Genomic DNA, 14008 nt, shown 5'->3' with positions numbered 1-14008 from the left:
ACGATAGATTAAAGATAGATTGAAGATAGATTAAAGATAGATAGATAGATTAAAGATAGATAGATTAAAGATAGATTAAAGATAGACGCAAGTTGAGAGGTCATTGTGACCGTGTAGATAGGGACATGTCTGTTGGGCCTTTGGCGATTCTAAAGAAGAGCAGTGAGGAGCGGTGGTAGAAGGAGAACTATCCTTAGCCGTCCTTCTAGTGTGTAGAGAGAAAAATAGAGAAACATGAGCGAGGCATGTCAAGGAGTTGTTCCACTAGGGACATACAGGCATTCATGGGGCCCTTCAGTCTACCCCCGTTATTCCTCTCCTACTTTCAACCCATTTCGAGATAAACATTGTAGGGAGAGAGATAAGAGAAAGAGAAAACAGAAGGAATACTTACTTACCCGAGGTTTCTTTCTTCTTTTGCTTGTCAAGCTGTAACGATGAGACCACAAATCCTTCTTCTCGGCAGATAATCCGTAGAGACACGCCTTCTAAAGTAACTACTTCAAGGTAGGAAAGTTCACCTTGGAGACGTCGAGCTGGGGGAGGGGGATTGAAGGCGCTTGGCTTGATGGATTGTAGACACTACAAGACAAGTAGACACCATGGATCGCCACAACTACCACGTAGAGAGAGTTGGAGAGGGTAAGTAAGATGTCTAGAGACTCAGAAAGAAATAGAGAAGAGAGCTGTTTATAGAGGGACAGAGAGAAAGAGAGAGACGCGAGATGGAGACCTATATGTATCTATATTTGGAGATATAATGGGCCTCATGATGTTTCTTTCACATCCAGTCGAGATACGAATAAATGAAGTGGTTGCCTAGTTAAGAAGGAGATGCAGACACCTACGAAATATCTACACTTGCAGAACAAGAGAAGTGCCAAGTGAGTGAAGGTCGGGCCTTCTTGGCGGAGCCATCACTTTGGACGCCGGGAAGGCTTATCAAACTCCTTCAAACTAGGTCTTTGCGAAGCGGCCAAAGAGATACACAGAGAGAAAGGGGGAGATGCCAGATAGAGAGAAACAGAGAGTATGTGTGCATGTATAGACATGTATATGAAACGCTGGATTTATGACGAGGTTACATGGTCCCGCACATTTCTAGATCTGTATGTTGTTGATGCCTGCATGCGAGTTTCGAGAAAAAGAGAGAGAGAGCTATCTTGAAAAGAGCTTGTTCCTTTCTCCGTTCAAACGACTTTATTCTTGTTGACTCTTCCATTCTGGAAACGCCCAGCAACAGGTTTGTTAGACTGTACATACACCCGAACCAAGCACCCCTTCCTTAGGCTAGAATATCATCTCTCTCTACATCCAACATCCCCGAGAGTCACTTGAAAATCTCCTGCCGCTCTTCCAGCCTTCTAGGCTGACCTTCTGGCAATTTGTCACGCTTTTCTCTCTGAGCTTACCCATCCCACCCCTCTTAACTAGACTTCTTATTTCACTACAGGAGAGAGAGAAGAGAAAGCAGATAGGGAAGAAGACGAGAGAAGAGAAGAAAGAAGAGATGAAGAAGAATAAGGCCTCGACTTACTGTTGGTTTCTCAGGGATTTCTAAGGTAGAAGGAGACTTCAAGAGCATCTCACATTCTTTCCTCACAGTCCTTGCAAGACTTCTTCTCGATTCATTGCCATGTGTCGAGGATCTCTCTTTACTAGACCTCGTCTTCTGCTGCTGGTGGGGGTTTTTCTTGTCTATCTTTCTCATCGAGATTTCTTCGGTCCCTCTCGTATCATGTTGTTGGTCATCCGGACATCCAGCGCCCTTCCAGCCATCATACTGAAAGAGGAGCTTTGTCAAATGAAACCGTTTCTTTCTTGTCATCTCTGCTAGAGCTTTCTTGTCCCTTGCGTTGCTGTCCTTCTTTCCTCTCACACTACCCAGCTTTGACTTGGATCTTTTATGATACTGTGGACTTCCTCGGGCACGATGGCGTGAGTCACTGCCTATACTTGTCGTGATACAACTATTGCTGTCATGATCGACTCGCCCTCTCTTTCCTACGTGAGTCTCGGTGGGAGAGCTATCCTTCATGGACGTTTCTTCCTTGTCTTCATCTAAGAAGGTCTGACGAGTCGGGGAGATAGAGGTATCGTCATTTCCTCGTGAAGTCTCTTCAGCATTCCTCGTATTTTTCGGCCCTATAGAAGAAGATTTGCTGTTCTGAGGAAGTCGTGAGGGTTTGTGGGGTTTGGGCCCTTTAGATGACACAGAAACAACGTTCTTTTGAAGAGACACTTTTCTTCCATTTGTAGATACCCCCCTTGGCGATTCTTCTTCTTCCTCTTCTTCTTCTTCATCCTCTCCGTCTTCATCTTTACTTCCATCTTCTTCGGCACTGTCACTCTCCGTAGTCTGATCAGAGGGAAGCTGCAACAGAGAATAAGGATGGGGATCTGCTTGGCAATCGAGGGTATTCTCGCCTCTTAAGATGAGAGGTTTCAAGAAGCTTCCGTAAGGCCCTGCTGGGTCATTTGGATCAGGCAGCTCACGCATGAGGAGAACATTGTCACTCCCTGTGATCTCACGAAAACGCCGTAGATGGAGACGTATCGATCTCTCGTCATATAAACCAGGGACAAGCTTTAAAGTGTCTCCCTGCATTAGACCCAAAGATGAGAAAGGAATGTGTTCTGGGAGACGTCGTCCATGAGAATGGAGAGTATAGTTGGTAAAGAAACAAGAAGGAAGAAGCTCCAAGAGAGTCCACCTAAGATCACTCACTGTTTCATGTAAAGCTACCTCAGCAACGATCCTATTTGGAGACGACGAGGTACAAGAAGAGGGAAGGAGAAGAACTTCACTTTGGGGTTTGTCATGTAGAAGAAGAAGAGGTGGAGAGTCATGATAGCCGTTCAGCAATCCTGTTGCGTCTGCTTGCGAGGAAGAGGAGAGGTCTAGTGTGGGAGATGAAGTGGATGATTCGTGTGTTTCTTGGGCTTTAGGATTTCGATCATCTCTCCCCCTACATTCCGAGCTCCTTTTGTCTGCACCATGAGGGGCAGAGGCCGCAGGAGAGACCGTCTGCGTGGGAGACGGAGTGCTTTTCCCAGGAATCTTTGAGCCATGGTCATTATGCAATTCAGAGGAAAGGATGGCAACATTCTCCTCTCGAGGTAGTTGCTGCTTTGCAAGAATGAGCCCTGACGAGGCAGGGAGCTCGACAAATATACGAATGTACTGATCGGAGAAGACTTCCATGATTCAGCGCAAACCAAACAGAAAGAAATACAAGAAACGGCTAGCGCCAAGAACGGATGACGACTGAGACGAAGGGGAGAGAGAAGGTTAAATAAAACAGAAGATCTCCTAGGGCAAGGTCGCCCTACATCTATCTTCCTCAAAGAGTGATATACTGCATTTCCGCGCTGAGTTATTACAAGACATCGATCGATAGATAAACAGATAAATAGCTCAACAGATAGACAGGGAGCTAAAGAGATAGATAAATAGATTGATACGCTGCGGAGAGGTGATAGGTCGAAGTCACACGGGCAACTGTGTACGCCCGCCGGGCTAGAGTGCGCTGCTTGACGGCGATGATGACCGCTGCCCCCGAGACGGGCGACGAGGGAGGGCGCAGCCTTGAAAACGGAAGCTAAATGACTACGGTAGAAAAGAATTGATGGACTGGAAAATGCGCGGTATCTATAAGAAATACTGTCATGGCCGATGAGCGGTAGGTATAGTGGCCCACTTGAGAGAAGAACTCGCGGCGACCAAAAGTGATGACCAGCAAAACGAAGACCTCGAAATTTTTGTGTGGAACGGTTTCCTAAAAGAGAAGAAGAAAAGTGAAATGACGTGGTGAACAAGTAGAGCTGTCAAAAGGTGAACGGCAAAAACTAGAGAAGCAAACCCAAGCACATCTATACATATGTATGTACGTATGTGTAGCTAAAGAACAGAGGAGACAGTGGCCACAACAAGGACGACACATTCAGGGGCTTCGGCTCTCCTGCAAGAACTGTACAGAATGGTCACAGGCGTATTACACACCTGCAAAGGAGCTCAGGGTCTATGTGTAGGAAAGCCCCCTAGCTCTTTTGGAAAGTCCGCGCAAGTTGGTCGTCCATCACTCGCAAAAAAAAGAAAGGCAAGCAAGAGTTCTCGCGCCTGGTCGTCAGCTTGTGGGGCTGCATGAAGCACCGCTGGTGGTCGACCTAGTAGTAGGGGGCTACGACGAGACGGACTACTTTTGGCGCCACAGTGTAACATGCAGCAGGGGAGGCAAGGCAGTGCGCTGGGCCTCCTGGTGACGACGTGTCAGCAAACGTACACAGCGCACACTTCGCACTGACTTCGACAAGTGACGACGTTTTCCTGAAATGATATCATAGTAAGAATCCCAGGTGTGCCTTTGTTTGAAGTCAGGTCAGTGCGATATCTGAACAATCTGTTGCGCAGCATGGCTCTACAGCCCCGCTCGTTTGGGTCGGGGCCACGTACCACCGCATGCAGGCTGCCCGGTTAGCCTGATCAGAACGAGACCCACCGAGAAAGCTGAGGGACAACTAGTCCAGACCAGTCCTCGTTCTTATCGAGATTGAGAACAGTAGTCAGGACTACAAAAACGGAGCATAGCTGCTGACGCCCACTATGTCGAAGGGCAGCCACGAACAGCACTCTGCGGGAGGATGTCTCCATCGGGTGGCGCAGCGGCGCGTACCTGTCGCTCCCTCCACACTCAAATAGGAATGGCTGGCACATGAGGACAACGGCCGAGGCTACCCGTGGAAAAGGCCTGGCTTTTGAGCCATGGAGCGGACGTGAAGAAAGCTCAGCGCTCAAGCATGAAGCAGAACGGCTGCAACTTCTTTGCAAGGTGCAATGCTTCTTTTGATCCGGCATGGGCAACGAAGCGGGTGGCCCGCGGGGGTGCCTCGGGAGGAGCTGCCCGGTCCCCTGGACAGCTGCTTTTTCTAAGTATGCTTTCTGAATCTCCAGTGCTGGGCCTTTCTTTGGCATCTCATATTCTTGCCGCCGACACGCGCTCCGGGGTAAAGTCCAGCCTGCAAGCAACTCACTTTTTGTTTCCCTCTCGGCTCTAGGATTCCAATTGGGTGCAGACTGGCACCTGGTAGAGGGTCATACAGGTATTTCTAAATGTGAGCACCGCTGGGCGAGTAACTCTCAGCGCGCTTCTCACGTTGCTGAACTGGCCGTGTTGTTACATACAAGGGCGCGCTCCCGTCCGGGTTCCCGGCCGGCAGTGGTTCGAGAGGTGTGCGCTGTGTATCGTGTTCTACACTTTCCTAGTCGGTGCGCGGAAGACCCTAAGATGGCTTTATAGCTGTGTACTGTCCAGACACTTGTCGAAACACGCCAGCGGAAACGCCCCTCCTGCTAGCCGGCGATTGCTCCCAGCTTTTGTGCCCGGTGTGACGGGCATGCTGGGCAACTTTTCTCCGCCGCTGTTGGGTCTTGGTCAGCTGGAAGGTGAAGTTGAGAGTGGCTCTCCAAAGAGGTATCGCGACTCGAGAGAGTGGAGCTCGAACGACTTCACTGCTGCAACTTGAGTAGGGTATGATCCACGGCTCTTAGGTGTCCTCGTAAGCATCTCCGCGTCTAAGACTGGCCGTACACCAGAGGGGCAAGCACGACATGCAAGCGTCAAGCGTTGCCTCCAGGGCCTGAAACCGACTGAGAGGACTTCGAGTTCGGAAGATAGTAGCGATCTCCTTGAATCTTCTCCGGCCAGTTGCGACCGCGTGTACTCGAGTGATCAGTGGCTCTAGATGCGAATACTCTCGTCATCAATTTAGCGCTTCACGCAAGGGACGGTTTCCGATGCGGCGATGCGGGTTCTCCGGCAAAAGCGGCTCACCACTTCTTGTCTCTCGGGGTTTCCCGTTTTTCCGGGGGGTGGTGACAAAAGAAATCAAGTCCTCTCCCGCAGCTTACTTACTCGGCTTGTGATTTCGTGACGTCTGGGCCCAAAACGCGAATCCTTCCTCAGTTGCGTCCGACAGACGGCGAGATGCGGCTTGCCTAAGAGGAAGAGCTTCCTCTGTCTCACTGCCCAACTAGAGATAGATCACGTGATGGAGTTCGCCTTGCTGCAAGTTTTTCCAAGCTGATGATGAAAGTCTCCTGCTTCACAGCTGTTGTTTCTTTGCTGTCTCCTTGCATACAAGGCTCAAAATGCAGGACGAAGTAGTAACTCTTGTGCCTGCGTCAGTCACGAGTTCTTTCCAGAGCTCACTACGTCAGCGTTTTTTCTTCAGAGACCCCCCGAAAACAGCTTTGTCTGCCTTAATAACCAGCGACATCTTCGGTGCGCCATCCGTTGCCAGGCATGTTCACCCTACTTCTCATCTTCGGTCCCTTCAAAGATACCCGGGAGCCCGGGTGTCCGGCCAGAGAGCTACTAAGAAAGGACGAGGGCATACCGCCGCTTCAAGGCATCACCTGCCGGAGAGGCGGGGTCTCTCGAAGAATGGTACAGGAGTAGTGTCCCGGCCTCCTTCTCAGTATAAAGAGGTTTCAAGTCACCCGTTCTCAGGTGGTCAGGGGGTACCAGAAGAGCAGCACTTAAGCCGTACACAAGTTGCCCCAAGGGATGCAGGCAGGACTTCGCCCTTTGATGGCCCAAGACCCTTCACCACTGAGCTCGGCAGAGAAACATATGCAAGTGAAACAGTTGAAAGAGGTGCGCTTTCACAGGTGCTTACTCCGCGTCCCTTCAAGTGCATTAGCCTCCTCTTGAAATGCCAAGTGTGCGCTAAAAAAAGAGACCTTCTCCAGTCACGCTCAGCCTCTCCTCACAGCGGCATTGATACTGCTCTCCTACAGACGAACAACGTGTCCGTCCAAGTCTGCTACCAGAACAATTTAGCTCGTGTGGTCATCAGACAGTCCCGTCTAGATTTCCTGGAACTATGTACGGAGGTGCTCTCAGCTAGAGAGATGATACGGATATCACTCAAGAGCCCAGCGTAGTGCCTCCCGGAGTTAAGGATGTCGATGGAACAACTATGAAGAGGTCAGAGCTTTAAAGGGGAACAAGATTGCACAGGCGTAAAGCTAAGCTGTTGCTGATGGGACTGGACATGAAGAAGAATCGAGGAGTACCACACAAGGCTGTTATATCTGTTAGGTTGGTTGGGTATCCGAAGACATCTTTTCATATAGACGAGTGCAAACATCAGCGAAAAGAGGCTTAGGCGATTCGTCGGCAGGTGTTCTGATATCTTGGCATCTCTCCCGGGACATATATAGGTTCTTGCTTTCCCGGTGGAAGCACCTCCCAGCGTTGGCCGTACTGAGAAGGTATGAACAACGTATGTCATGGTAGTACTTCTTCACTCGAGAATTACCAAGTGAATGCGATGCATGCATCACCCACACCCCTCTCCGCGACACGAGTGCGCAAGCAACAGATACTCTCACAGCGGATTCATGATAATGATGCAGCACGATTGATGAGACAGAGTGACGACCGACCGTTCCTCACTTCGTGTCTCCTCATCAATAAGGCAGCTGGCGCCATTTTCGATGTCTCGACATCTCTGTCTCCCATCACTCACTCCACGGAGTGTAGGTACACCCCAGACGCTAGAAGCTGAAAACACCCAGTATCCCCGGGACCTCCTCTGAGCCTATCACCTTCTGGTCTCAGGAGAAGAACAAATGCTTGATCTTGAAGATCATTCGCGTCTTGTATCATCCGAACCTATTTTCCCCGGTGGACGTCACGAAGTGTTGTCTATCGCCTCTTCTCTCCAAGGGGATTCAAGCGCTACTCGTGATCCTGAAGATGGATCTGCACTTAGTCTCTCCGCCGCTACCCAAGCTAAACCGAGCCTCATTGCTCCACAGAAAGAAGCTCCTTTCTTCGGTGCTCAAGACCCAACAGCGGCAAAACATGAGGCTACCACACATGACACTACCGTTCGCTTCCCTAGCACGGGACAGGCCGAGCCGCCTGCTGAGCCAGAACAGATCAACCGTGGGCCATCCTTGCCGCTCCCCCCCTCACAACTGACAAGAGAAGAAAATAGTCCAGCAATCCTTTTCAACCCTGTAAGAGTGAAGACGGTCGATTGACCATTCACACGAAAAAAAGACGCTGAGAGGTGGCTGCGGGATCAGGGTTTCCCTCACACTGCAGTGTTGCGTTTCTTTTGAGACATGCAAGTGGGTCCAGAAGAGTTGGAAAGACTCTGGCTTTGTGAAATGCTGGACTATGATGAGAGTCATGAGTATAGCAGTCGAGCTAGCACTAGGTGCACAAATCCCCCCTAGGGAGACACCGGTCCCACGTACATGTCTCACTGACTGATACAGAGGGAAAGCCAACAGACGAAACAACTAACGAAAGTAGCGCGTGAAACTTTGCGAACAGATAGAATTCTCTACCTCTGACTATGTTAATCTTTTCGTTGTTGTGTGAATTACAAGATACGCTTCTGGTGCGTGAGTGATTAAGATAGTCTGTATTAGATCAGAAGATACAAAAGCAATGGGCTGCATCATCATTCAGGATGACAGACCAGACGAAAGGAGGAATCCACCTCGTCCTGTGTCTGTTTTTCAGCATTCGCTCTCTTTTCACATCATTCCTGCGTGTTTGGAATTCTGTGTATCATGAGGATAGACAGTTCAAATTCAGGATAGGAATTCTGCAAGGATCTCTCCGGAGACACACGACGCCGTTTCATCTTCTGCAGTAGCAGTCCCCGCAGCGGGAGCAGCAGCAAATGTGACAGCTTCTTTGATTAGCACGGTCAAAAGTCTTGCCGATGAAATCCAAGCAATGAAGGCAAGTCTTTTCCCAATAAGACTTCATTCAGATTATCATAAGGAGTAGAATGCTAAGGCTATTCCCTCCAATGATCGTCTCCAGTCTAGATCCTCTGGAAATCAAAGACACGCACACACAGGTCTTCATGACTTAACGCCCACGTCTGTCGCCGCGAAGACTTCATACTAGCATAGTGAGAAAAAGCTGTCTCGGTCGATCATGCAGTGCTGGCGGGCGTCGCTGAGGGGATAGATCGAGGGTGAAAGATATTGGCTAGCAGCAAAGAACGGTATGTCTAGAATCTCGCCTTACCTTGGTGACTACGGAGGGCTTTATGTCTCTGACGTTACCTTGATCCTTGACAGGTAGCTGCTGCATATACTACACCAGAGTTGTGTGTTTTGGACCACGCATAGAACCGTATTAAAAGGCAGCGAGGAGAGTACCGAGTGCTGAGCTACTCAGTTACCGACTGCCTCAGGCGCGGTGGCTTGTTTGTTCTTTTTCACATGGATGTTTTTTGACCCCCCATTAAGTTGACCGTTGTCGCTTAAATATCAGGATACACAACAAGAGGTACTAGCTCAGAATGTGAGGCAAGAAGAACAGCTAAAAGACTTCAAGAAGCTTGAAAAGGTAAGAAGAGCGATGGCGCCTTGCAGAAGTACAGGTGTAGACCGAACATGGAAACGGGGCTCGTACCGTTGGTGTAATGTTGCTTTTAGGAAAAGACTATACTGCCCAGTGGAGTTGAAACTCATTCAGTGAGAGGGTTGGTCCTGCTTACAAGTCTAGTTGGCTGTTGTTGCTCTATCATATGCTTGGGACGCCGATGAAATCCAATCTGAGGGCTTGTCTCCTTGAGAACGACTACAGGCTATAGTAGGGAGATTCATCATCCTCAAAAGCGAGAACTGTCTTGAAAGGAGTCACCGTTGGATGTATGTAGAGCGAGAAATGTAGTCATTATCGGTGAATTTGATCTGCACGAGATAATTTCCTCTTAGTATGGAAACCAAGAAAACTCATTGTCCCCCTGCCGTGTGCATGCATACTACGGAAGATAACCCTCCCGTGAGCCGTATAAACTGCTAAGCATGGCTGCAATGTCAAATGTACCTTGGTCTCTTCTTTCAAGCTCTATGTCTTTCCATAGCCTCCTTTCTTTATGTATTCGCGAGTTTCCACATTCTACTCTTCCTTTTCTTTTATACAGCATATTCTTTATAATCAACCTCTCGCGACTGCCGCTGCTGCCGCCGCAGCAAATCGAACGTCAGTGATCCTTGAACAGCTAGTCTCGGCTGGCGCGATGCCATATATGGCTCTTGAGGGACGTCATAGGGAAGAAAGAAGCTTGAGAAGAAGCTCTGCGCTTGGCACTAGTATTGTCGGACGACGGAATGATTTACGACCTTCCCCTCTCACTGAAGAATCTGCAGATGCAGTCCTCGCACTAGCTGAAAAACGCCTTGCTGGGGTTCTCGAACAATCCAGGGTTACCGTAGATAAGTTAAATGGTGAAATTCAGGTGTGTATACACACCCGACAATTTCACTGCTTGGAGAGAAGGAGGAATCTAGCAAGATACAAGCAAGGCACTTGCTGTGAGCGCCTATGGTATAGGACATTTGTCGCCTGGATATGCTAGCTTTACTGTAGCAGTTACACCAGGCCGCAGGGTAGGGTCTGTGAGGTGAAGTGAAACAGACACTCGAAGCATCACACATAAGTAGGTGGACTGCGTAACTCCCTCTCTCCCCTTCAATAACCCTTTACCGTTGTGTCGGCAATTGTTTTGTCCCGGTAGGTAGGTTGGGAGGACAGAGGTGACGACTCTTGTGCATGTACTCCGTTCCACTTCTGCATCAAGTAACACAGGGGATCTTTTGTCGAACTGAAACCGGTACATCCTTCCTAAGGCGTTTTTCTTTTTTTCACTTGGGACGGATGGCTGTAACTAATTCTGGACATTCATCAAATCATATGAGGTCAAGTTGATGCGAATACACCGCCCGTTTCCTCTTTGTTTAGATGGACACTTCCAGTGTTTCTCTGAAGTGCGATATGGGGAGTCTCGATGGACAACCGTCAGCAGCCAAAAAGTCTGCATCACAACCACTGTTTTTCTACTTCTATTACTACTACAGGGCATCCGCAGAGACTTTGAAACTCTTGTCGAGCATGTTTGTCGTCGAGACCGCCTTTCTTCATTAGCAGTCGACCTGGATCTCCAGCAGACGAGTGGAGAAACTAGAGTCCCCCCCGTCACGTCTCCGGCGATAGGGATCGTTGATCTCGCTGTCCCGGGGGTAGGATTGGAAGCGAATGTGTCTCGAACTCACTCGAAATCTCTTTCAAAAAAGACGCCGTCGGTTTTCGGCTTTCAAAAAAGAGAAGGGCCTTTAGATCAGAGCTCAAGTATCCAAGGTGACTCACTCGGTAGTGGTGCAAAGTCGAAGGGAGGAGAAGTCTTATCAGGTGAAAAGATAAAACGCGATGATCATGCAAATAAGAGAGCCTCTGAGGAAGTCAGTGCTCGGACTTCGGGGACCTCCTGCACTTCAGAGCGGTCTGCTTGTAAGACACAGAAAGGTAGAAAGGTGGCTGTACCTACTCCAGATGCGAAAGAAATTCTCCAAGGCTTGACTTCCGTCCTTCAGGATCTGTCGGCTCTGGATGTGTTCAATCCCCTCCCTTCGATTCCTGGGAGTCACCGCTTTGAGGCACCCAAGCAACCCTCTGCACATGAAGATCGCTCAGAAAAGCGCAACGACAACATCACGAGCTCTAACGGCTCCACGAGCAAAGCGGCTGCATCTACAAGGAAATCAGGGACACGGAAGGCACCGGCTGTCTCGTCGCCTGGAGCAGTCCCGACAGCTTCAACCGCTGGCAGGGATCACCCATCGCACACGGACACCACACAGTCTCGACTCCCCGTCATCAAGCAGAGAGGCAAGAACGAGAACCGATGGCCTCTTACCGGGCCGTCACGCATTCCTAAGCCTCCCATCAAGTCTGCGAAATCCAACGGAGCACCCATTAAGCGTCTAACTCAGACACGTGACCAACTAGCGGGGCAGACTGATACGGTACCATCAGGACTTGTCTCTAGACCGTTCATTGATTCGTCCCTACAGAGAAGTGCCGGTCTTGCGGTTGGCTCATATGAAATCACTAGCTTACCTTCTTCTGAAGGCAACTATCAGCCAACCCGTGACATAGCTCTAACTCAAAGTGGTGCCCCTATCCTGTTCAGCGCTAATCCTCTCACTGCCACGGGTCTACCCGTCGTTGTTCCTCAGCATACCGGTTCATATCATCAGACAGACGAAAATCAGCCGTCACCCAACGGCCTTCTTCCTTTAAAGGCTTGTAATGTGACCGGCTCAGATCCTCGGGGGGCTGTCTCGGGGCTAGCTCTTCATACCTTCTCGAGGCATCGTCCTTCCTACCTGACGATCGCGAGTCCGACGTACACTAGTCAGCAGTTTCCAGCTTGTCCTTCTAAAGAAGTGCTGGTAGCAACTGAACCTCACAAGATGCCTTCGAGCGATCGGCAAATCGCGAAGTATACTGGGAGTCTCAGACCTAGTTGCAATATTCGTCGGGATGGAGGCTCTGTTGCTGCTGCAAGCGCTGGGGAGGGGGGATGTAGGCGTTGCCCTTGGCACGGTCAGAGTAGACATCAGACAGCTGAGGGCCGAGGAGGCAGTGCTTCCCGATCTCCGTGCTCAAGTGTCATGTCTGGTTCACAGTTGGACGGGACAAGGAGTAATAGAAGACTGGTGAGAGCTGCATCAAGAGACGTTGCCTCTCGTTCGCCTACTGCAAGAACAAGACCGCTGCGCACCGTCAGCGAAGCTGTGCACAGCTCTCCGAAGCTCTCGCAGTTACCATTGAGAGATAGAGCCCTATCAGCATCTAGCTCAATTGAACAAAGACGTTATAGAAAGGGCCGGTTTGCTCAGAACTTGGCTCGCCTGAGCCGTCCGCAGTCGAGAGGAGGCTGCTCTGCTGGCGATCAGGGCCATAAGCCATGCCGACGGTGTGAAGCGTGCGACAAATCGCGTGAGATGAAAGCCGCATCTCCTGCCTCTGCCTCAGAGAGGGGGAAAACGCGAGGCTTGAGGGGTAGCCGTCCAGATCAGAAAAGTCCTGCCTCAGGGACAGCAGATGTGTCAAGGCCGAGACTGATGGCGTCAATAAACTCCCAAAGGGCAGCAGTTAAGGGCATGCGGGATAGGAGCCAGTTGCCTACGAGAAGAGGAGCATCGACGCATTCGATGGCCGGGGTGGCTACTCGTCAAGATAATACACGAAGTTCGAGTGTCTCACTCGTGGACAGGGGTGTAAGCCCTCTTTGCTTTACTAATACTGATGTCCCTGCGGCCGAGTATCGAGCAAACGGAGGAAAGGAAGAGCATGGCCTTGGTGAATGGGGTTGGTGGAAGAGACAGGCCAAAGACAAAGATAGAGCGACGCCACTCTGCGTGTCACCATCTATCCGCTCAGCTCTCCTGTCTTCTTTTCTGTCCTCCGAAAACAGTTCTTCCCCTTTGTCAAGTGCTAGGACCGCACCCTCGATCGATGACTCACCTAGCGACTGTTCGTCCTTGAGTTCACCGACTCGAGGACATAGGTCTCGTAGGAGACATGGCTTACCTGGGTGGCTCACCGGTCGGGGACACTCGCGAAGGGGGCGTAGCATGAACGCGCGGCCCTCTAGTAGAGAAAGACTAGGGGAAGTAGGTGAAGCTACTTGGGCAAGTGACTTCTCAGCTGCTGAACAGCATAAAACAGCACTAGCTTTTGCAAACCTCCTCAACGCTAATGCTCAGATGTGTCTCAGCCTTGCACGCTCCGCTGTCGATCAAGGACGCAACCGCGCCGATCTCGTTGTTGGACCCGGCTCATGGGTGGTCGGAGCACGTCCCCCGGTGCGGCACGAGATGGCCGTTCAGACCCAGCCGTCCGACTCGCAGGTGAGCTCATTTGCTCTTGCTACCTCCGATTTCCTCGTTGTGGGTCTGAAAGTACTGCACAGTGCAGCGCACGCAGTCTTACGCTGTACCAAGCAGGCAGCTCCGAGAAGGAGTGTTGTCTTGCGTGCGCGGCGGAGTAATGATGGATGGCAGAACGCAGCGATGGAGTGGATCACAAGACAAAGAAATGGAGGTGGTCCAGCTCTGACCCAAGTGAATTTCCCTACGTCAACGGTCTTGCACCCCGGATCGAAAGATGGTCCCGAATGC

At 50.3% G+C, this 14008-nt stretch overlaps 2 protein-coding genes across 2 annotated transcripts; one reads left to right on the top strand and one right to left on the bottom strand.

Annotated features, from left to right (window-relative positions):
• Nucleotides 1-399: 399 nt before the first annotated feature.
• CSUI_003308 (tetratricopeptide repeat-containing protein) lies at nucleotides 400-4124 on the bottom strand (the record flags this gene model as incomplete). The annotated part of the gene is made up of 2 exons (XM_068063506.1): nucleotides 1538-4124; nucleotides 400-582 (listed from the first exon to the last, which is right to left on the bottom strand). Coding segments are annotated over exons 1-2 (1851 nt in total), but the record flags the coding sequence as incomplete, so codon positions are not given.
• A 999-nt stretch (nucleotides 4125-5123) lies between these two features.
• CSUI_003307 (uncharacterized protein) lies at nucleotides 5124-6347 on the top strand (the record flags this gene model as incomplete). Its single annotated transcript, XM_068063505.1, has 1 exon — nucleotides 5124-6347. A coding segment is annotated over one exon (399 nt), but the record flags the coding sequence as incomplete, so codon positions are not given.
• Between the last annotated feature and the right edge of the window lie 7661 nt (nucleotides 6348-14008).

The sequence above is a fragment of the Cystoisospora suis genome, assembly GCF_002600585.1.
Source record: "Cystoisospora suis strain Wien I chromosome Unknown contig_1439, whole genome shotgun sequence".
NCBI lineage: Eukaryota > Apicomplexa > Conoidasida > Eucoccidiorida > Sarcocystidae > Cystoisospora > Cystoisospora suis.
This window is presented reverse-complemented; position numbering and strand designations above follow the sequence as displayed.